The sequence below is a fragment of the Hemitrygon akajei genome, chromosome 11 (genome assembly GCF_048418815.1).
Source record: "Hemitrygon akajei chromosome 11, sHemAka1.3, whole genome shotgun sequence".
Classification (NCBI taxonomy): Eukaryota; Metazoa; Chordata; class Chondrichthyes; order Myliobatiformes; family Dasyatidae; genus Hemitrygon; species Hemitrygon akajei.
In genome coordinates this window covers 23146965-23172243 of record NC_133134.1, presented here as the reverse complement: position 1 = coordinate 23172243, position 25279 = coordinate 23146965, and the positions used below count along the sequence as shown (strand labels likewise).

At 40.2% G+C, this 25279-nt stretch overlaps 1 protein-coding gene across 3 annotated transcripts in view; it reads left to right on the top strand.

Moving 5' to 3' along the window:
* Positions 1-25279, top strand: part of rhbdl1 (rhomboid, veinlet-like 1 (Drosophila)) — a 295879-nt gene that overhangs the window by 101217 nt on the left and 169383 nt on the right. For 2 of the 3 annotated variants that reach the window (XM_073060406.1, XM_073060402.1), the window contains one exon: positions 19440-19598. The exons of the other annotated variant lie outside the window; for it this stretch is intronic. In XM_073060406.1, the coding sequence (XP_072916507.1) occupies positions 19533-19598 (66 nt within the window). In that variant the 5' untranslated portion in view covers positions 19440-19532. The remainder of the gene's footprint in view (positions 1-19439; positions 19599-25279) is intronic. 3 annotated transcript variants of the gene reach the window in all.

Below are 25279 nucleotides of genomic sequence, written 5' to 3'. Positions count from 1 at the left end.
GAATGAAAGGGTTATCATATTAGCAGTGATTGAAGACTCTGGACCTGTTCTCGCTGGAATTTAGAAGAATGGGGGTGGGGTATCTCATTGAAACCTATCGAATGTTGGAAGGCCTAGATAGTGTAGATGTGGAGAGGATGTTTCCTTTGGTGGCGGAGTCCAGAACCAGAGGGCACAGTCTCAGAATAGTGGGATATCCATTTAGAATGAAGTTGAGAAGGAATTTCTTTAGCCAGAGAGTGATGAATCTGTGGAATTCATTGCCACAGGCGGCAGTGGAGGCCTGCTCACTGGGTACATTCATGGGGAGATGTCAGGAGAATGTGGTTGAGAGGGGAATGGATTAGCCATGGTGAAATGGCAGAGCTGACCTGATGGGCCAAATGGCCTAATTCTGCTCCTATCTCTTATCATCTTTTTTGGTGAATGGAATGCTCTGAAGAAAATTTGGCTCAGTTACAGGATTTCTTATTTTTCAGTCATTAGTCTTGCTGATATAAATTGATAGCATAACTCGCAGATAACTTAAAAATACAGGACTTCAGACCTCAATAGATGTAAATATTGTAACAGTTTCAAGAAATTTAAAGAGTCAGTGTATCAACCACTAAATATTATTGTAAGTAATAACAATGTATTTCTGCAATAGTGTGTTCTAATTCAGATGCTCATTGTATCACAGTAGATGGGAATGAAAGTGTTAAATTGAAGATCAGGATATTCAGCAGGCTCTCTGTTTATGTGCTGTCATTAGATTTAACATTATGTAAACAATGCTAATTGTATTTTGCATACTAAATATTACTTACCAATGAAAAGAAAAGCAAATAAATCTCTAAATTAACGACTGTAGGTTTTTCTGATGTTTTCATTATTGGTGCATTGAATTAGAATTCAGTTATTTATACTTAGACCAATATGAAATGTTAATCATAATAGCCTGGGAGTGTGCTTTATCATTGAATGTAACTTCCACTGTACACTCTACTGCCAATTCTCTGACTTAGGATACTGTATAATCGTTTTCTTCTCACCTTATTAGGCCATTAGGAAGCTTTTCATCAAGCTCATTGATAAACTAGTAATTTTCAATACAGTACAAGACTTATTTTTGCTATGAAGCTTGGGATTATGTGTACATCCTAAAACTGTAATGATTCTGACTATGTTCCACTATGCTGTGATAGTTTACTACCACATATTGGTAGATATTGTTCTATCAGGTATATGGAGGAATTTAAGGTGGAGGGTTATATGGGAGGCAGTGTTTAAGGGTCAGCACAACATTGTGGGCCAAAGGGTCTGTACTGTGCTGTATTGTTCTATGTTCTATGTACTGGTTGAAATTCCACACTCACTGCACTGTATTAGTCAAATCCTGCTGAAATATTGAAATTGAATGTTGTACTTCTGTATTAATATAGTCAGTCAGAAACGGGATAAATACAGAAGAGGTCAAGAAGATAATAAAGGCAGCATGGACCAAAAATGTAACCATGTCTTCTGCCTCAATAAACAGGTTATCTCCACGGAATTCTTCCAGCTGCCTTTCACTATAGAAGGGATGATATGGACATTCCAGTTTATGATAAAAATAAACGAGAGTCACTATTGGGTTTGAATAAGTACAACACACACAAAATGCTGGAAGAACTCAGGAGGTCAGGCAGCATTTGTGAAGTGGAATAAACAGGTGCCTTTTGGGCTAAGACCTTTTATCAGGACTGGAAGGGAAGAGGGGAGAAGCCAGAATAAGAAGGTGAGGAGAGGGGAATGAATACAAGCTGGCAGATGATAGGTGAAACCAGATGAGGGGAAAGGTGGGTGTGTAGGGGAAGGGGATGAAGTGAGAAACTGGATAGCCATTGAGATAGCCTCAATGACTATTGACCAGTTGTACTCACATCTACTGTGATGAAGTGTTCTGAGAGGCTGGTCCTGGCCAGAATCGACTCCTCACTAAGCAAAGACTTATCCATTGCAATTTGCCTATTGCTGCAATAGGTCTACAGTAGATGCAATCTCACTGGCTCTCCACTGAACCGTGGATCACCTGGACAATAGAACCTGGACCTATGTCAAACTCCTGTTTATTGATTACAGCTCAGTGTTCAAATAATAATACCTCGATTCTAATCAAAAAGCTCCAAAACCTGGCACTCTCTACCTACCTCTGCAACTGGATTTTTGACTTCCTCGCCAGGAGACCAGAGTCCCTGTGAATGGAGTAACCTCTCCTTCTCGCTGACAGTCGACATTGGTGCTCCTCAAGGATGCAGACTTCCCCCACCGTTCTACTCTATCTATACCCATGACTTTGTGGCTAGACACAGCTCAAACACCGTCTATAAATATGCCAATGACACAACTATTGTTAGAATTTCAGATGGTAATGAGGAGGTGTACAGGAGTGAGATCAGCTGGTTGAGTGGTGTTGCAGCAAAAACTTGTACTCAAAGTTAGTAAGACTTGTGGACTTCAGGAAGAGTGAGTCGAGGGAGCACACACCAGTCCTCATTGGTGGATCAGAAGTGAAAAGGGTGAGCAATTTTAAGTTCCTGTGTGCCAAACCTCTGAGGATCTATCTTGGGTCAACCATATTGTTACAATTACAAAGATGGGACAACCTCAGCTATATTTCATTAGGCGTTTGAGGAGAGTTGGTATGTCACTAAAAACATTCGTAAATTTTTACAGATGTACCGTGGAGTGTGTTCTAACTGGTTGCATCACATCACACTTAATTTTATATATACTGCATATATACTTATTGTCATTTATAGTTTTTATTTCTACGTATTGCAGTGTTCTGCTGCCACAAAACAACAAATTTTACTACATATGCCTGTGATGTGAACCCTGATTCTGATTCTGAAGCTGGGTAGTGATAGATGGATAGTGGAGAGATGTTTGGGGGTGGGGATGGGAATAGGGAAGGAGATTTTTATTGGTAGGATCCCATTGAAGATGGCAGAAGTCATGGAGAATGACTATGCTGGATGTGGAGGTTCATGGGGTGGTAAGACAGGACAAGGGGAAATTCTGTCCCAGTTATGGTGACAGGAAGATGGGTTGAGGGTCGACGTCTGGGGAATTCAGAAGATGCAGAGCACAGCATAAACATTAGAAGAAGGACACCCCGTTCTTTGAAGAAGGAGGAAGTCTCAGGTATTCTGAAATAGAAAACGTCATCCTGATTTAATAGCCTACATAAAATATATCCCAGGCTGTCAAGCCAAGCAAGGCAAGAAATAATGGAGGCTCTGAGCAAACCAAACCATTTTACCTACAGGAGCAGAGTCATTGGATAAGGTACCATTGATTAAAATGGGAGGGAGTGCTTGCCTGACTAATAACAGATAGTAAGTAAATTATTACTGAGGCCTATTATATATTAAAAAATCAGTAAGACATTGATTAATGAAAGTGAGGCAGTTTTGATTTGTTGAGGGAAGGTCATTTTTAAGTACTTTGAAAGAATGTTATGCAAATATAGCAGAGTACTTGAGAGACTGTAGGGAAGAATTATCACAGATTTGCCAATGTTGTAGAAGCTTTGAGGAACAATTGACAAGGCTTAGACTGATTTCTTTAGAACAGAGGAGACTGAGGAGAAAATTAGATAGGCTGTATGGAGTTACAAGAGACTTGTATAGGATGAAGAGGAAGGAACATATCCTTTAGCAGACAGTCAATAACAGAAAGCATTTAAAGATCAATTAAGTGTTTTCTTTTATAATCAAAGTACATAGGAACTTGCTATCTGAAAGGTGATGAAGACAGAAAGCCTGCAGACCAAGATCTGGGAACTAACTCACTTTTCAAGCTGATACAAGTATGATTGGTTGAATGACTATCTACTGTGCTATTTTTTTTAATAATTCTATGATTGTGATTGAAGAGTGTGATTTGATTTTGAAGATATTTACACATTTTAAAAGATTCTCCCTACTGATCAGTTAGCTTTGCACATGTTCATCTTTATGGGTCTTGTCGTTTGTTATTAGCCTAACATTCAATTCATATTACTTAAAGGTAACCTTTCCTCAACACATTTGAAAAGAGGTGGATTCTAAAATACAAACACAAATGATTACAGATTCAGGAATATCGAGCAAAGCCAATATGCTGGAGGAACTCAGCAGGTCAAGCAGCATCTAGAGATGGATGTGAACAGTTGGTGTTTTATGTCAAGACTTTTCATATGGACTGATGAAAGGTCTCAACTTAAAATATCAATTGTTGATTTCTCTCCATAGATACTGCCTCACCTGCTGTGTTCCTCCAGCATCTTGTGTGCTGCTTTAAAAACGTGCTGACAAACAGCCTGATAAACGTGGGTGGCCAGACTAACCTGAAGAGGCAGTTGAATTATCCATCCCAAATTGGAAGGTTCTTTTTAATATAGTTATTCAGTTCTCGTGATAAATCCCATTTTAACTCCAGCGTGAATGGGGAGATTGATGTAAGTGTCCTGTCAGTTATAGTTCTGTCAAAAGGTTTAGAGAAAAATCTGAGAAATGTATCATAAATCCTAATGAATATGCATCTCTTTGGGCAATGAAGATTTTATAGGAAAAGTGATCCACCATATCTAAGAATGTTAAGGTATTAGTTTGAAAGGCTTACAAAAGTAGAAAGAATAATAGCAGACGAGGTTTAGTAGCAGTTTAGATCAAAGGATGAATAAAGTGTTGATAAATTGAGAAATATGTGATGAAGTTAATGAGGGAAGTAGCAACCAATTGTTGAACCTTTGACAATAAATTCAAATGAAGGATCAAGTTCACCAATGATACAGCAGTGGTTAGTCTCATCAACAGCAATGATGGGATGGTATACAAAGAGGAGGTAGAGTGGCTCGTAGAAAGGTGCGAGCACAACAACTTGAATCTCAATATGGACAGGACCCAAGAGATGATTGTGGACTTTAGGAAGGTGCAGGCTGATCACTCCTCACTGCCTATATATGGCTCCTCTGTGGAAAGAGTTAGGAGCACAAACAAGAGAAAATCTGCAGATGCTAGAAATCCAAGCAACACACACAAAATGCTGGAGGAACTCATCAAGCCAGGCAGCATCTATGGAAAAAAGTACAGTCTATGTTTCAGGACAAAACCCTTCAGCAGGGTTGGAGAAAAAAAGCTGTGGTGTAGATTTGAAAGGTAGTGGGAGGGGAGAGAGAAAGGCCAGGCGATAGGTGAAACCTGGAAGGGGAGGGATGAAGCAAAGAGCTAGGAAGTTGATTGGTGAGAGAGATGGAAGGTTGTGGAAGAAAGAAAAGGTGGAGGGGGGGAGAGGAGCACCAGAGGGAGGCGATGGGCAGGCAAGCAGATAACATGAGGGAGGGACAGGGAGATGGGAAATGGTGAAGGGTGGGGGGAGGCATTACTGGAAGTTTGAGAAATTGATGTTTATGCCATCAGGTTAGAGGCTACCTAAACGAAATGTAAGGTGTTGCCTCTCCAACCTAAGTGTGGCCTTATCCTGACATTGGAGGAGGACATGGATGGACATATCAGAGTTTCTGGGTGTGCATAGAATGGGTGATCTCACCTGTTCGCTCAACACCACCTCTTTGGTCAAGAAAGCTTAACAACATCTCTACTTTCTGAAGAGATTGAGGCCCCCCCCTCACCATTTTAACCAATTTTTACAGGAGCACCATCGAGAGTGTTCTGACCAGCTGCATCATCATCTGGTATGAGAATTGCAAAGCATCTGACTGCAATTCCCCACAAAGGATTGAGAGGACGGCTGAGTGGATCATAAGGGGTTTCTCTTCCACCTATTAAAGATATTTATTTGGAGAGCTGGCTATGTAGGGCCCTTAGCATTGTCAATGATTCCTCCCATCTGTCTAACAATCTCTTTGACGCTCTACCATCAGGCAGGAGGTTCTGTAGCATTAGGACAAGAACTGTTAGGATGGGAAACAGCTTCTTCCCCCATGCCGAAAGACTACTGAACTCCCTGTCTCTACACATGAATCTCATCATATGGTTTCATCACGTGTGAAGCAGCAGTAGCACTATACAGTTTACTTTTTAACTTGCATTATATATGTATCTTATTTTGGTGAATTTATTTGTGGTAATGTTACCTTATGTGTTATGTGTGAGTTATATGTACTGTGTTGTGCACCTTGGTCTGGATGAATGCTGTTTCATTTGGTAGTATACATGTGTAGGGCTGAATGAATTTGAATTTCAAATCCCTACAAAGGATTGCAAGGACTGCTAAGAGGATTATTGAGGTCTCTCTTCCACCCATTAGAGATATTTTTCAGAAGCACTGGGTGTGCAGGGCTCCCTCCCGTCCATCCAACAATCTCTTTAACCCCCTACTATCAGCAGGAGCTACTGTAGGAGTAGGACAAGAACAGTTAGGATGGGGAATAGCTTCTTCCCCCCAGGCCACAAGACTACTGAACTCCTTGCCACTACACATGAATCTCATCTGCCACAATCCAGATCTCATCATGTATGAAACGCCAATAGTGTTATATTGTTTATTTTTTAACTTGGGTTGTAAATATGTTTTATTATTTGTTAATCTACTAGTTGTAAAAATTTTTTGTATGTTATGTGTGTGAGTTATATATATTGTATTGTGCACATTGGTCCAGAGGAATGTTGTTTCATTTGGTGGTATGCATGTGTATGCTTGAAAGAGAATAAACTGAATTTGAACTTGAACTTAAGTATATAACTCTATAAAATTACTAGGCAAACTAATGGGAAAAAGTTGAGAAATTCCTAATTCTACTGGCCTGTATCTTAGAGCACTCAAAGAAAAGTGATAGTGAATGCATTGATTGCCAACTTACTAATTCTGGATAGTTTCAAACTAATCAGAAGTAATAAGTATAGCATTACTACTCATGAAATAGGCAGAGAGAGCAATAGACTACTTAACTGATCATTGACATCAGGAAAATGCTAGAATTCCTTCTTAAGGAATTAATTGCGGAACATTTAAAATGCATAACATGACTAGGCAGAGTCAGCATGATTTTATGAAAAATAGATAGTGTTGAAAATAGAATTATCAAAACTGTTTGGAGCTGTAACTGGAAAGATAAATAAAAGGAACCAGTTGATGTAATATGTTTGAATTTCTAAAATGCATATGATAAGTGCAATATGTTAGAATTTTCAAAATGCATGGCATGTGATAAAATGCTACAGAAGCTTACAGCAGAATGTAGAGCCTTATGAGGCTGAGAGTTGCCTATTATAGATAGAAAATAGAACCTAAGTGCAGAGGTATGAATGAAAGAGGAAGGAAACGTTCTTAAGATTTATGAGTTTAATGTTCTGTTAACTAATGGGCCTCCTGAGCTTGACTGTGAATTACATTTGGACGACGTTTTTCTTCCGGTAGTCAGTATATTCAGTTGGATTGGAAAAGTCTATAAGGTTATGGGCCAAATGCTGGCAAAGGGGAATAGCCTGGAGGGAGCATTGAGGTCAACATGGACAAATTGAGCAGAAGGGCCTACTTCCGTGCCACATAAGTCCAAGACTCTTGGCTTAGGCTCAACTTTACAACAGAAGGTTGTCTCCTAATTAGTTAGGCCTTGTTCCACCACTGTTTACTTAGCCAGCAAGTTTTGAATGAGGATATTTATAGAAAAAAAATCTAAGTGACTTGTAGAAGCCGTGAAATGCATAGGAAATGTGTGGTGTCCTGAAAAAGTACAGTACTTTATGCCAGTATTCATTGGGGAACAGGATAGGCGAGGATGGAGAATTAGGGGAGGTTCACACTGATAGTCTGGAATGTTTGTGAAGGAAGAGGAAGTGTTAGAAGCAGTGGTGCACATTAAGATGGACATATTGCCAGAGTCTGATAAAATCTATCCCAGGATGTAATTGGAAACAAAGGAAGAGATTTCTGGGGCTCTGACTGAGATTTTAGCCACAGATGAGATAGAAGTTGGAAGGTAGCAGATGCTATTCCCGTATTCAGGAAGGGCAGCAATGATAAGCCTGGAAACTGTGATGGGCATTTTCTTTAACAAGTCTTTTGACAAGGGTCCTTATCATATGCTTGTCCAGGAAGTTTGGACACACGGGATCCAAGGTGTTTTGGCAAATTGGATCGGAAATTGGCTTGTTGACAGGGGGCAAAAGGTAGTGGTGGATGATTGCTTTTCTGACTGAAAGTCTATAACCAGTGATGTACCTTAGAGAGTTGTGCTGGGAACTTGTTGTTTGTCTTATATACAGTTTACAAGTTACTTGGAATGAGAGGAAATTGGTTTAAGTTGAAAAGGCAAATAATTGAAGGAGGTAGTTCTGAGAGAGGACACAAGTAAGCAAGTATTAAAGGAGGCAAGTATTTTTCCCACGGAGGGTGATAGTTATACAAATAAGCTACCAGAGGAGGTGATAGAAACAGGTACAATCACTTCATTTAAAAGAAGTGGACAGTTACCTGGATAGCAAAAGAATAGGGTGGTATGAGCTAATTGCAGGGAAATGGGATTAACATAGATGAGCATCTCATATGGCATGGGTGAATTGAGTTGAAGGGAGTCCTTCTGTGCTATATGACCCCATGAATTTTTGAGGCTCCAACATGTTGAGGCTGCTCCTCAAGCTCCGTTTGCTCAATTTGATGTCAGCTTTTGACGAGATGAGTTAAAAGAGGATCAGTAATAGGAAGAAATGCCTTGGCTTGCTTCATTATCAAAAATCTGGATGCAAATCTGCTCATATACAAGGGCACTTGCTTGCTGTTAAAAATAATGGATGTAACTTCCTGTAGAGTTGCAGAAAGTCTGCCCTGTTGTCTATTTTACACTTCTCTGAAACTCAAATATTTAATTTGTCACTGCTTTGGATCTCTGCGTTTTTATCTTGACTTTATTTGTTTTTATTGACCCTTTTGGTAAGGTTAACTTTGTTATCATATATTTGTGAGTGCATTATTATACATTGACATTCTAGACCTGTATAAGGTTAGGAATAAGATTTAAGTTTAGCAGTGAATGTTTTTGGCTTCTAGTAAAAGTATGATGTCAGTCACTGCCATGGGTCAGATTTAGCTTTTTTTAGGTTCATTGGGATGGTTTTGGAGACAGAGAGGGGTGTTAGGGGTTGGGTCAGGGTTTAAGTTATCGATGTAGGGGATTTAGAAGCCAATGGTAGTAAATAAAGAGTCTGGGTAGCAGTTCGAGTCTTGGCTGAAGCACTGCATGGTCAAATGTCAGCAATCCTGGATGTCATGTCGCAGGCACTTAGGACACCAGTGATCCCCAGGTCGAAGACCAGTCCTGAGTTGGAAGTCATATAGACAGCAAGTCACAGGTACGGATGGAGTCCTGAGGGCCAGTGGATCCCCTACCAGCTCATCAGGGCTCTTCATTGATTACAGCTCTGCATTCAACGCTATCATCCCCTCCAAAGTTATCACTAAGGTCTAAGAATTATGCCTTGATACTTCCCTGTGTAGCTGAATCCTTGATTTCCTACTTGCAGACCTTTTGGCAACAACGTCCCCTCCACAATCACCATCAGTGCGGGGCTTAGCCCCCTGCTCTACTCACTCTATACCTATGATTGAGTGGCTAAGTACAGCTCCATATTTAAATCTGCAGATGACACCACTGTTGTTGGCCAAATTAAGATGGTCACAAATTGGCATTTAAGAGGCAGATTGAAAATCTGATTGAACTGTGCCACGGCACCCTCTCACTGAATGTCAGCAAACAAAAGATCTGATTATCTGCTACTGGAGGAAGAATATCAAGGTCCATGAGCCAGTCCTCATTAAGTGATTGTAGCTGGAGAGTGTCAGTAATTTAAATTCCTTGGCTTTATCATATCAGAGGTTCCTTAAGGTTGTTATAGCCAGGGATGGTAATGGAAATCAGCTCCCAAAACCTATTAAATGCTTCCAATGGTGTGTGCCTCAAATATCTCTGACAACCAAGTCCAGCTCCTGGCCTTCGTGTGTGGCTTAGCTACTAATCCTGGCGATATTGTTTCTACTGACAAGAGAAGGGGCAAAGGCCCCTTAAAACAAGTCACTTCAAGCAAATGGGGCTCATCAGCCATGGTTAGCAGCTCACCTTGGAGAAGGAGATCTCTGCTCTCAAACCTCCACTGCCTTGTGTCTATACTCACTCATGAGAAGGGTTTTGGGAGGAAACCCTGGGGAAAAATCTGAACAGGTAGTCCTTAATACAGTCCTATGTTGAGTTCAACACCAATTGGCAACTCCTGCGATGCTGCTTGTGCCAAAATGCTTTGGTCTCAACCATTCCTTTGGATTGATCTGCTGCATGGAGAAGAGGAGCCTGCTACATGGCAATGGCTTGTTCTCCATAGCTACTGCCCTAGTTTGTGTAATGGTTTGCATATCACATAGGCAGCTGGGGACATAACATCCATAGTTGACCCCAACCAATGAACGGCCTCAAGATACCAGATCTGTCCCGGCACCAGCACACAAGTCCGATCACAAAGGAGGCATGACAGCCTCTACTTTCTTAGAAATTTATGTCGATTCAGCATGTGGAGAGTATTCGAATTGGTTGCTTCATGGCCTGGTCTGGAAATGCCAATGCCCAAGATTGGAAAAGTCTACAGAAAGTGGTGAATACAGCCCAGTGTATCGTAGGCAATGCCTCCCGCCACTGAGCAAACCTACATGAGGCACTGCCACAAGAAAGCAGCGTCTATTATCCAGGACCCCGTCATTCAGGCCATGCTCTTTTCTCGTTTGTATCATCAGGTAGGATGTGCAGGAGCATTAGATCCCACTCCACCAGGTTCAGACATTGTTATTATCCTACATCTATCAGGCTCTTAACGTGCTGCGGATAACTCACTCACCTCAACTCTGAACTGATTCCATAATCTACAGACTCACTTTCAAGGAATCTACAACTCATGTTCTCAGTATTAATATTTTTTAAATTTTGCACAATTTGTCTTCTTTTGCACATTGGTTGTTTGTCAGTCTTTGTTTATGTATAGTTTTTCATATATTCTATTGTGTTATTTTATTTTCCTGTAAATAGCTGCAAGAAAATGAATCTCAGGGTAGTATATGTACTTTACTCATAATTTTAACCGTGATATTTGAATTCCTTTGTATGTGTAAAGAAACCCTCTTACCAAGCACAACTGGAGTTTATTTTTCCTTGCCAACTCAATGTTTTCCCCTCTTTGTTCTCTTTATATATTGGCCTAAAGTTTATTCAATGTATTCCTTTATAATTTGTATCCACTCAGTGCTTATAACCTTCAGTTCAGTAAAAAAAAAGTGATGATTACTAGATCTTAATCTTTTGATGATTTTATGTAGAACTTTTTCTTCAGTTGTATTGGTTCTTGTAATATTTTCAATTGCTTTTCCTTTGACTCTATGGCCTCTCTAAACTAACATGAAGCAATTAGCAGGATTTTCAATAATGGTAGCTTGCATGTGTACGGAAATCAGATCATCCATAAGTAATTCTATGGCTTGTATCATGTTATTCCCTGAAAGTTTTGATAATTTCAAATATCGTAAATCAAATTATAAAGTTTTTAACCTCTAAGACGACCGCAACCTTGTCATAAGGTTTGGAGGCTTGTACGCCTCAATGACCCAGAGAGCTATGTTGAGTAGAGTCAGGGCCTTGTACTTTGGCTCTTGGTAGGGTCACCCATGCCAAACAGGTCAAAGGGTAGAGATGAGACTAAGAGTGATTCATTGGTCCTCCACATTCAGGGGTTCAGTTCAGGGCTAACAACCCTGACTGGTCAAAAAAAAATTGCTATGGAAATTGCAGTGAAGAATCCTACATCTGTGAGTGACAGTATTCCTGAGACTCCAAGCAGGACTTGAATGGCCGACAGTAGTGAAAACTGAGAGGAAGCTATTGGCACAATAAAGGAACCCCTTAAACACCGCCAAGATCAACATCATAATTAATTTTTGGAATGTACGAGACATGTACGACACTGGCAAGTTAGCACAGATAACTGCAGAACTGCATTGTTACTGCCTACGCATACTGGGCATCAGTGAAAGCAGATGGATAGGGTCTGGCAGACTAAAGGCAGTGACTGGTGGAACAGTTTTATACTCAGGAAGGGAAGATGGTCAGCCTCATGATGGTGTAGGTGTCAATTTGAAGAAAGCCATTGAGAAGTGCTTACTGGAGTGAGCACCAATCAACAGTAGGCTGATCAGAGTCAGGCTGAAAGGGAAGCAAGTGAACATGACTGTGATTCAGTGCTATACTCCATCTAACAATAGTGACATTGAAGAAAAGGACATCTACAAACAGTTGCAATTGGAGGTAGAATTACACCACGCCGTGACATAATCATCGTCATGGGAAATCTAAATGCCCAAGTGGGAAATAAAAACTCACACCACCCATGGATGTGGAATAATGAAGAACGATGGTGAAAGACTGGTGGAATTTTGTGCCATGAACAATCTGCTCATAAGAGGGACCCTTTTACCACACCGTGAAATTCACAAACTGACATGGTGCTCCCCCGATGAACACAACAGGAACCAGATTGACCATTTGATGATCAATGGTACGTGGAGACGATCCTTGTAAGATGTAAAGGTGAAGAGAGAAGCAGGTACAGAAAGTGATCTCCTCCTTGTTGTAGGAGTGATGAAGCTCAAGCACTGGGACTAGAACACATGTACATAGACGTTTTGATGTTGAGAAGCTCAAGGACACCAGTGTGTATCTGCCTTCATCATTCACCCTAAGAACAGATTTCAGGCCTTGCAAGACCTCGATGAAGATGTGTCAGTAGAGAAGATAGACACAATGTGGAAATGGATTTCCTCAGTTTTCAAGGAGAGCAGTGAGGCTTATCTAGGATACAGAGCTAGAAAGAAGAACAACAAATGGATACAGCAGGAAACATGGACAGCCTAAGAAGAAAGTATTAGATGCTAAGTCAACATGAATGAAAGTGAAACTTCAACCAGGATACACTGAAGCTAACAAGAAAGTGAAGAGACTTGTAAAAAAAAAGGATAAGAGAGCCTACATGGAAGCCCTTGTAGTGGAGGCTGAAACAGCAGCCAATTGAGGTGATCAAGGAAATATATACAAGATTTCAGAATTAGTATGTGTAAAGTTCTAGGTCAGATCCAGGGGTCTTGTGAGAGATAAAAATGGTCTGCTTTTGACAACTGAGAAAGAGCAGGAAGCACGTTGGACAGAGTATTTCAGAGAATTAGTGAATAGATCACCACCAGAGGAAGAACCTGACATACAAGAAGTAGCAGAGGACCTCAACATCAACAGAGATCCAGCTTATCCAGAGTTTCTATGCTAGTTGCCCTGTACAGTTGGAGACTGTAATTGGAACTTTGAAGTCCAGACAGGAGTCAGGCAAAGCTGTATGATGTTGGCAATATTGTTTAACCTAGTGATTGACCTAGTTATGGGGAAAACAACGAGTGATAATCAGAGCAAACACAAGGAAATCTGCAGATGCTGAAAATTCAAACAACACACACAAAATGCTGGTGGAACACAGCAGGCCAGGCAGCATCTATAAGGAGAAGCACTGTCCTGACGAGGGGTCTTGGCCTGAAACGTCGACAGTGCTTCTCCTTATAGATGCTGCCTGGCCTGCTGTGTTCCAACAGCATTTTGTGAGTGATAATCAGAGACGCATTAGGTGGACTTTATTCTCTAGTTTAGAAGTCCTTGACTTTGTGGATGACCACGCATTACTATTACATACACACCAGCACATGCAAGAGAAAACTCAACACCTGTGTACCTTTGGTGGACAGGCTGGACTTGGAGTCAGCCAGAGAAAGACTGAGACCATAGCCCCCAATGTAGAGTGTCCTCCTCCTGTCAAAGCATATGGCATCGACTTACCCAGAACTGGCAGATTCACCTACCTGGGCAGCATCACTAGGCAGGAGGGTGGGACCAAGGACGATATCCAGTGCAAACTCAAAGCTAGAAACACCTTTATATAAATGAGCCATATATGACAATCAACCAAGTACTGCGCCAACACCGAAGTGAAGCTGTACCAGAGCTGTATTCTGTCTACACTCTTGTATGGATCAGAATGCTGGGTATATGATAGACAGCAACCTTGCCATTGTGTTGTCATTCCACACTCTGAGCATCCAGAAGATCCTCTATTTTCTGGCCAAGAAAGATCTCCAACCACGTCCTACTCCTTCAGTATCGTCAAGAGGCCGTGACCACAATCATCATGAGGCAAGTTGGAGATGGATTGGGCATGTGATGAGAAGAAAGGCCAACTCTATCATCAAAACAGCACTTCAATGGACCCCTGAAAATGGGGAAAATGTAGGAAACCAAAGAAATGAGGACCTTGAACCACACCTGGGGCACCAGAGAGAAGATGGCCAAGGACTGAGATGGGTTACCTTCATTGCTGCCCCAGATGCCAGCAGCATAACAGGGAGTAAGTAAGTCAGATTTTTAAGACCTTGTCTCGATTCCTTCATTTGGAAACTTTGCTATTAGCCAACCACTTTCATGAATTAAATCAAATGAATGGCTTAAATCCCTGAGAGACTTCGCCATGACTAGAAAACATCTCTGAGATTAATTCTTCCTAGCATGAAATAGAAGAATATCGAAATAGACAGTTAATCAAATAATATTATTTTTAGTTAGAGATGCAGCACATCTGGCCCAGTGTGCTCATACTCATGTGAACAATAAACCTACTAACTGCACGCTTTTGAGTTGTGGGAGGAAACCGGAGCACCCGGAGGTTACAGGGAGAATGTAAAATTAATTACAATCAGTGGCGGAATTGTACCCCGGCTACTGATGCAATTCTTTTCCTTTTGTTGTCTCTGTTTTATGTTTTAATCATGTTTGTTGTCTTGGTAGAGCAGTTATTTACCCTAAGGTATTCTCATTAATTTACAAAATAATTTTATGTGGTTCAATTCAATTTCATTCAAGTAATCTCTTAGAAGTTTCACTACATGATGATTTTACTTTCGGCATTTGTAAAGGCATTGAAATAAACAGGTCTCAAATGTACTATCTTTGTCCATGTTCTTAATAGCAAAATACGCTGAACATACTGTTCTTAAGCGTGGCCATGATTTCTACACATTTCTTGGGAGTGTGGAGCTTGCTGCCATATGGGTTAGTTAAGATTCCTTGAAGAGGAGGCAAGATATTTACATGAGAAAGGATGGGTTATGCTCATTCTTGCTTACCATGAACCACATTGTTTGTACGTTTGGTGTTCTGAAACAAAGATTTTGTTATAGACATAATTCTGAAAATTAGCTGTAAGATGTACTTCATAAATATGTAATGTCTTTGATATTTCAGAATATTCTGGTAGCATACATATTGATATTGTAAATATGTGCACTTCAGGCATCTATAAAAACGTCTTGATAAAAGCTATCCACGTTAATCATCTATAAGTTCAGAAAAATGCAATGTAAAATCTACTGCAAGTAATGGGGCCAATGTGTTTTTGTTAGCATTCAAAAGCAACTACACAACAACAATGATCATTTTATGTTAAATATAGTAGAAAAATGCTGCAGCATGTTGAATTGCCCCAGAGAACAGCAACTTTATGCGATCTCACTCGGAGCCTTCTGTTCCCATTTCAAATTATGTGTATTTTGCACTTCTCACAATCAAGAGCATGATTTTGACCAGAGAGCTGCTGTCCTGCCTAAGGGGACCACAGTCAAATAGCTCAGCGTTTTGCAGAGCAGCTATGTGAACAATAGGGTGGAAGAAACTAATATGCATGACACACAAATGTTTGTGTATTCTTCACGCAGAAATGTCTGTCATTTAGCCCAAAGTGTAAGTCAATGTCTGGAAATGAATATTTTTCAGATATAATGTCTAGAACTCAAGGCAGTAAGCAGACTGCACCTGAACACACATTTCAGTTATACCTGACCACAAATTAGATTATAAATGACCTGCATCTTTACTAAAATCAACCATATATTTTACCTGAATTTCTGCCAAAATATCCATTTCATATTTCATTCTAGAGTCCAGACCATTCATTTTGTTGCTGTAAATAAGAGCTTTTCTGTGCATTCTTAAATTGATTGTGCAATACTTTATTACAGTGGGCATGGAAACTTCTAGACCATTTGTTAAAAAAAATAAAGACAATAGTAGAAAATGACTTTTCTGTAGGCGGCATCTTACATTTCTTGTCAAGTACTATTTGTTGTCATGGTGATTGATGAATGAGCATGATTCTAGCTAGACCGACACAGTAACATGAGATTTGGTAGGATATTTTATCTTCTAATTTTCTTGCTTTCTCCTTTTTTGAAGGACATTCATAGTGTGGTGTGATTTCATGGAATTCTTTTATTGGTATTTCACTGACAAGTACTTTAAGATTGTTATAGTTGTAGGATATGGTGGGGATAATCTTCCACTACTTATTAAATGCTCCCAATGGCGTATGTCTCAAATAGCCTCTGAGAACCAAGTCAGCTGTTGTGTGACGAAGCTACTAAACCGGGTGGAAACATTTCTACTGACAGGAGAAGGCACAAAGTTGTGTTACCGGTTCTTAAACCCAGTCGCTTTGGGCAGATGGGGCTCATCCGACATGGTTGGCAGCTCCTCTTGGAGAGGAATAACTCTGATTTCAAGCGTCAGCTGCCTTGTGGTTGTACCACTCTTAGGGAAGGCTTCGGGAGTAAACTCTGAGGAAAAATCCAAAGCTGGAGTCCCTAAGGCAGTCCTATGTTGAGTTCAACGCTAGCTGTCAACTCCTATGGTGCCGCTGGTGTCAAACTGTATCAGTCTCTACCGTTTCTTTCTATTTATCAGCTACCTGGACAGCACCTTGCTCTCCATATCTTACGGCACTGGATTGCGTGTTGCATAAACAGCTAGGGTGCAACATCCATAGTTGACTTCGACCAGCAGAGGGCCTGCTCTTGATGATTTCACTGATGGTAATTACGTTGTTATTTTTTTAATGTGAGCCTGGACTAAACTATTAAGAGTGTGTAATCAGAGGGTGTTGCATCTATGCTCTACATTATCTAACTCGACATGTACAAGAATGACAACATTCTCTTATATAGCATCTGATGAGCATTATTATGCAAACTTTGATATTAAGGCAAGTAAGAATATATTAGGTCAGGTGACTGCAGACTGACTTGAATAAGTAGGTCAAAGGAGTAAAGAGATGGAACGATGGCAAGTGTTCTGGAGGGAGTTCTATTTAATACACTTTCATCAGAGATACTGGACGAAACCAGACTGTTCTTTTTCTGTAACCTAGAGAAGCGGAAGCTAATTAAAATATGTCAGCTGCCACCCTGATTATCATTGATTGATTCACCACATTACGATGGTGCTTCAAAGATGTTGCCCAATATTACAGAAATGTAATTAAAAAAATACAAATTAAATTTTTTTGAGTTAGTTGATATGGTGTGCATATTGCTTTCTTACTCTGATGATATTAAAAAATCATTATTTCCTGTGTCTGTAGAACATCATAGTATATACCTTCAGTGGCTGTTTTATTAGGTGTAGCTGTGCACCTGCTCTTTAATGCATATATCTAATCAACCAATCATGTGGCAGCAACTCAGTGCATGAAAGAATATAGACATGGTCAAGAAGTTCAGTTTTTGTTCAGACCAAATATCAGAATGGGGAAGAAATGTGGTCTAAGTGATTTCGACTGCACAATGATTGTTGGTGCCAGACAGGTTGATTTGAGTATCCCAGGAACTGCTGATCTCTTGGGATTTTCACACACAATCATCTCTAGAGTTGGTGGAGAATGGTGTGAAGTACAAAAAATAATCAGTGAGCAGCAGTTCTGTGGGCAAAAATGCCTTGTTAATGAGAGAGGTCAGAAGAGAATGACCAGACTGGTTCAAACTGACAGGAAAGTAACAGTAACTCAAATAACCATGTGTTATAACAATAGTACGCAGAAGAGCATCTCTGAAACAACATGTCAAACTTTGAAATGGATAGACTACAGCAGAAGAAGACCACGAAGTACACCTAGTAGTCATTGAGTATACATGTTTTTTTAGTATAACTCGGCAGAATTTTCTTTTTCCTTGTGTTCTGTGATGACAAAATAAGATATTCATTTTAATAATTAGTTATTATGTAATAGCAAATGGATTTATGAGTTGTTTAAGTATTATTATCCATCTTTAGCTGTTTAATTGTTTCTTTTCTGTGATGTTACTATGATGTTCTAGAAGGTCGGAACCCCATTTTCAATTGGCTATCCAGTGAATGCAAAAACAGAAAACTGAAGAATAAATGAAGCTGAGTTTGGACACTAATTAGAAATATAATTAACAAAGGTTTTGAAGATCTTTTGTAAACATTAGAATTTCTGTAGAAGTTGGAAATCCGGAATAACACGCAGAAAATGCTGGAGGAAATCAGTAGGTCAGGCAACACCTATGGAGAGGAATTAACAGTCAGTGTTACAGACAATATAACCATGCCGAACACTGACTCTCACCTAGTCCCACCTACCTGCACTCAGCCCATAACCCTCCATCTCTTTCCTGTCCATATACCTATCCAATTTTTTTTTTAAATGACAAAATTGAACCTGCCTCTACCACTTCTACTGGAAGCTTGTTCCACACAGCTACCACTCTCTGAGTAAAGAAGTTCCCCCTCGTGTTACCCCTAAACTTTTGCCCCTTAACTCTCAACTCGTGTCCTCTTGTTTGAATCTCCTCTACTCTCAATGGAAAAAGCCTATCCACATCAACTCTATCTATCCCCCTCATAATTTTAAATACCTCTATCAAGTCCCCTTCTCAACCGTCTATGCTCTAAAGAATAAAGACCTAACTTGTTCAACCTTTCTCTGTAACTTAGGTGCTGAAACCCAGGTAACATTTCCTATAATTCGGTGACCAGAACTGTACACAATACTCCAAATTTGGCCTCACCAATGCCTTGTACAATTTTAACATTACATCCCAAATCCTATACTCAATGCTCTGATTTATAAAGGCCAGCATACCAAAAGCTTTTTTCACCAACCTATCCACATGAGATTCCACCTTCAGGGAACTATGCACAATTATTCCTAGATAACTCTGTTCTACTGCATTCTTCAATGCCCTACCATTTACCATGTATGTAGGAGGCAAAAGACAGAGGCCTTTCATCAGGATTGATGAATGATGTCCTGATGAGATCATTCTGATGAAGGGCCTTGGCCCGAAACGTGGACTGTTTGGAAGATAAAGTGTGTAATTTAATAGGCTGAAGTTGAAGGTAAGGAATGATTTTAAATCAGCCTTCATTCTTAGTGAGTCAAATGGCAGCTTCCTGTTCAATAACAAGTCTGTGATAATGAACTGATGAAGTTAAATAGAATAGCAAATAGTAATAATGAAACGTACTTTAACAATTCCTCCTTAATATGTCTTTTCAGCTTGATCCGGAGAATACTGGTTTCATTGCTGTGGAGCACTTTTCCAATCTGCTTCAGAGCCATGAATTACAGCTGGATCCTACCAAACTTGAGATGCTGTTTGCTCTTGTACAGAGCAATGAGCAGGGGCAGATCTGCTACCAGGAATTTGTCAACCTGGTGAGTAACAAATTTGAGCAGAACATTTGGCACAGAGCCAAAATGAGACAAAATGTTATTGATTGAGACCACTGTGAATGGAATGTTGAGTTGCAAGGATGTGTAATAATATGAGCCCGAGAAATGGTATCAGACATTGTGATACCAAAGTAGATTTAGTATACAAAGTAGTTTGTATTTCCTTTCCTTGGATACTTTATCACTGATGCACTTGTGTGATTTCAAACTAAATCGGTTGTTTTTTGTTGATGTTGTGGAATGGTGTGTTGTGTATCTGTATAAATGCATGTACTCTGACAGAAACATTCATTGCAGTGATTATGAGCTGTTATTTGATGCTTTCATTTTTTTTGTGGTTCCTATTTCACACAATGTGCTGTTAACTTTGTTACTCGTGGTGATCTTCATATTACATGCTGTTTGTGGAGCAGATAGAACAGGAAGCTAAGTTTAATGAAGCCTTTATTGAGAGAATAATTGAACATTGGCATGGAAGCTAAATGGGTGCTAGCAAATCAGCCAGCCCCAAAGAACTAAATTTCACTCGTCTGACTTGATGTGCAATATTATAGAGAAATGGCGGTAGAAGGTGCCAAATTCACAGGAACTTAATTTCCAGAAAGAAAAGGTCAACAAAACAGCTTGTCTGTAATGTTAAACTGCCAGAGGAAAATTAAGTGAGGTTGAGTTCCTGAAACAGAGGGTCAGCGAGTGGGAATGCTAGACGAGGATAAAATTACACTGTAGCCCTAACTATACTTAAGTAGCAAGATTTCAATAAAGAAATATAATTTTACCAAATTTTCACTATGGTATCAACTTCTAGTGTTTGATTGTGGTGTGAATACTGGTGAGTTAAGTGTTTCTTTCATCCTTGTTCCAGAAAAGGAAAGCTCTCTCTGTTAAACTTCTCTCCCATTTGAACCTGATTGTGCACTGTTCTTATAGGTTTCAAATTTTTCCTATGCAGCCCTCAGGTCTGGCTAACAGCATTAGTCCAGGGGAAGACAGTCTCCGGCCCCGCCCAACTTGTGAAATCTTGTTTGTGTGGATGCTGTGTGATGTGTTCCCCTGTTACAAATCTGTACCACAAAATATCAGACAGTACACCATATGCAATTAAATGATTGAGCTTTATTATTCTTAATTTGACTATAGAGTTAGTAAAGGAAACAAAAAGAAAAAGGGCCCAATTTTTTTTTAAATTTTTTTATTAGTTTTTCAAAACATTTTACAAAATTAAAAACCCCAAATCCCAATGAGGAGCATTAATACAGAGCAAGGTTAAGCATACAATAACAATATGCTACAGAGGAAGAGAATTTAACAAAAAAGCACCTAAATTAAAGACAAGTGAGCTTAGTGTCCTCCCCAAACCCCAAAACACAAGGAAAAAAAACAACAATTCCAGACCAACCACCACACAATATAGAGAGTATAAGTCCAGACAGTCAAACTCCCAGACTGTGAATACACTTAGCAACAGAGGATAATAATGCCTACTACCAGAAAAAAAAAGGGAGCTGAAAGCAAGGGACCGAAAAGAAAAAAAAACCCTAGTCAAGAGGAAGGTTATGAAAGTACTCGATAAAAGGCCCCCAGATCTTATGGAACTTAAAATCCAAATTGAGAACTGAATAATGAATTTTTTCGAGGTCCAAGCAGGCCATAATGTCGTTAAGCCATTGCGCATGAGTGGGCGGGGCAACATCTCTCCATCTAAGGAGGATCAAGCGTCTCGCCAGGAGAGAGGCAAAGGATAGTATTCGGCATTTGGTCGGACCCAGACATAAATCTGTCTCGCCCCAAAAACCGAACAGAGCAATTAAGGGGTTAGGTTCTAGGTGCTGATTCAGAATACCCGATAGTGTAGTGAAGACATCTTTCCAGAATTTCTCCAAGCTAGGACAGAGCCAGTTGTTATGCCGTTGGCCCCCTCCTTTGTGAAAATCGCAAGAACTCTAGTTAAGGGGGGTCAGCTGACCCAAAAGAGAGAGACGTGCGGAAGACCACGTTCTCCCAAGAAGCAGAATAAAGGTGACTTTGACTATTGTCTCATGGAGACCACGTGAAAAGCCCTCGGGCAAAGTGGGCTGGTTGAGAGAAAGATCGCATTACCTGCAACTTGATTGATACCTGCGATCCCGTGAAGAAGTATAAAGGCGGGTCTGAGGGGAGGACCCTCAGATTCACCCAGCAGATGCACCCAGCAGACGCACCCAGGAGACACGAGATCGATTCCCGTGGGAGCGGGACGCCATTTTGAAGGAAGCCACGTGCGCTAGATTCCGAATTTGAATCTGTGGCTAAAACCAACGAAAGACTGCTTTTAAATAACAACGGGGAAGTCTGCTCCCCTGATTCCAAGGATTTGCTCTGCCAAGACGACGGGCAAGTGTGCATCTTTTCTAAATTATAAAGGAAAAAGCCTACAAACTTCTGAGTGACTCTTTAGACTTCCGTTGGACTCAGTATTACCCCCTAGACAACTGTAGAGCTTATTTCTGATTGATTATGGTTACACCGGTGTTTTAGATTGAGTTTTGACGATCTGAATGTTTTGTATTAACCATACGTTTGTGCCCTTGTTGAATAAAACGTTTGAAAATAGTAGCATCCGACTCAGCTGATCCATCTATCTTTGCTGGTAAGTTACCTGGTTACGGGGTTTTCGTAACACAGTACATATGGATGAGAGAGGCCACGCCCCTCTTGCATTTATCACAGAGCGGACTAATGCCAGGGTAGAATCGAGATAGTTTAGATTTAGACATATGGGCTCTATGAACAATCTTAAACTGTAAGAGACAATGGCGAGCACAAAGAGAGGTTGAGTTAACCGATTTGAGAACTGAGTCCCAGCTCTCCTCGGATAAGGAGATATTTAAATCCTGCTCCCAGGCCATTTTAATTTTATCCACAGGGGCCCGTCGTAAGGCTGCTAGTTTATCTTGGATAATTGAAATTAAACCTTTACCTAGTGGATTAATGGAGAGAAATAGGTCCATAGCATTTTTCGCAGGCATTTCAGGAAAGCTAGGAATTAAAGGAGCAGTAAAGTGTCGGATTTGGAGATATCTGAAAAAGTGAGCGTTAGGCAGGTTGAACTTAACAGAGAGCTGTTGAAAAGAAGCGAAGCGGTTATCAATGAAGAGATCTTCAAAATGTCTAATGCCCTTCCTGTACCAAACATGGAATGCTGAATCGAACGTGGTAGGTAAAAAAAGGTGATTATGTGCGACAGGGCTAGAAATGGAAAACCCCTGGAAACCATAGCATTTCCTGAACTGAGCCCATATACGCAAAGTGTGTCTAACCAGAGGATTAGCTATTGATCTGGGCAGACTGCTAGGGAGTGCAGAGCCAAGAAGTGCAGATATAGATAACTCTTTAGTGGAGCTCAACTCCATTGCCACCCAGTTAGGGCACTTAGGTTGACCGTGGAAGAAAGACCAGAAGGCAGCACAACGTATAAGCGAAAGTTAGGTAAAGCCATGCCACCCTCTTTTTTAGATTTTTGGAGGTGGATTTTATTAATTCTAGAGCACTTATTCTGCCACAGATATGACAAAATAATAGAGTCTAAGGAATCAAAAAAAGATTTAGGAATAAAAATTGGGATAGATTGAAATAAGTATAAGAATTTGGGGAGAACATACATTTTGACAACATTGATACGACCTACCAAGGACATAGATAGAGGTGACCATTGTACCAGACTCTGTTTTGTAGCATATGAAAGATTGACAAAGTTTTCACGAAAGAGATCTTTAAACTTCCTTGTGACTGTAATTCCAAGATAAGTAAATTGATTATGGACTACTTTAAAAGGGAGATCACGAAATATTAGTTCTTGTGCTTCTTTATTAATTGGGAAAAGTTCAGTCTTATTTAAGTTGAGTTTATAGCCAGAGATCTGGCTAAACTGGTCAAGAAGTGAAAACATTAGAGGTAAGGATGTAGACGGATATGAGAGAAAGAGTAGTAGGTCATCAGCATAGAGAGAGACTTTATGCTCAACACCCCCTCTCCAAATCCCGGTCAGTTCAGGACATTTTCGAAATGCTATCGCCAGAGGTTCTATAGCCAAATCAAAGAGAAAGGGACTTAAGGGGCATCCCTGACGGGTGCCACGTTTGAGATTGAATACTTGGGATTTCTGAAAGTTAGTTAGAACAGAAGCAGTAGGACACAGGTACAGCAATTGGATCCAAGAGATGAAACTTTGGCCGAGGTCAAATTTTTCTAAGACTGCAAAAAGGTAGTTCCACTCTATACGATCAAATGCTTTCTCCGCATCAAGGGCGATAACACATTCAGGAGTCCCAGTTGGAACTGAGTATAAAATATTAAATAGACGCCGAATGTTAAAAAAAGGGAGATGGTTTTTAAAAAGGGCCCAATTTAATGAAGCAGTCTAATGTACATGTTGGAGCTCATGGTTTTCTGTCCATCAGTTCCCCATCGATTTCCTCTGAGTGTTGTCGACTCCCGGCCCCTCACTTCAAGTTCACTCTGTCCTGTGGTCTACCAGCTCATTCTTCTTGCATCTTCTCTGTTCATTTCTCACCGACAAAAGACCGCGAATACCTCCTCTCAGTCATACAAGAAAAAAACAACACGCCCCTCATTGGATGGCGCACATTCCAAAGCCCCTGTTATCTCTAGTCATAACCCAAACTCTGCTGCTACAGAGAAACCATTACATTAGCAGTGAAACGTTTCCCGGGGTGTTACAGATAGTTCCTTACCACATAGAAAAAAAAGATATTTGGCCCATGGAGTCTTGTAGTATATTTAATATTTCAGTAATAGTTGAATAATATTGCAATTATATTGTTTGATTAAGCATTCTTTGTTTACATAATTCATTACGGATTCTATGTAAGAAGTATGTGAATGGCATACGTTATGATGTCATCATGTCATATATGTGTGCACATCAGAAAAGAAGAAACTAAGTATATGGGTATCCTTGGCTCCCGTGTTTTACTTTCGATTAGTTTTGGAGTTATGAAACATAACAAGTCTATGTTAGCTGTCAGAGCTCTTGCTCTCCCAATAATTTTCCGATGACCTATCCTCTCTGACGTGCTCATAAACCCCAACTTGATCTTCTTAGAACACAGAACATAGAAATCTACAGCACATTACAGGTCCTTCGGTCCACAATGCTGTACCAACCATGAAACCTACTCGAGAAACTGCCTAGAATTACTCTACCTGTTAGCCCACTATTTTTCTAGGCTTCATGTACCCATCTAAGAGTCTCTTAAAAGATGATATTGTATCCATCTCCACCACTGTTGCTGGCAATGCATTCCATGCACCCACCACTCTCTGTGTGAAAAACTTACCCTGACATCCCCTCAGTACCTACTTCCAAGCAGCAAGGTCCTATACAGCTGTAACATTACCTCACGGCTCTTGAACTCAATCCCACGGTTGATGAATGCCAACACACTATATGCCTTCTTAACCATACTGTCAACCTGCACAGCAGCTTTGAGTATGCTATGGACAAGGACCCCAAGATCTCTCTGATCCTCCACACTGCCAAGATCTTACCATTAATACTATATTCTGTCTTCAAATTTGACCTACCAAAATGAACCACTTTACACATCTCTGGGTTGAACTTAATCTGCCACTTCTCAGCCCAGTTCTGCATCCTATCAATG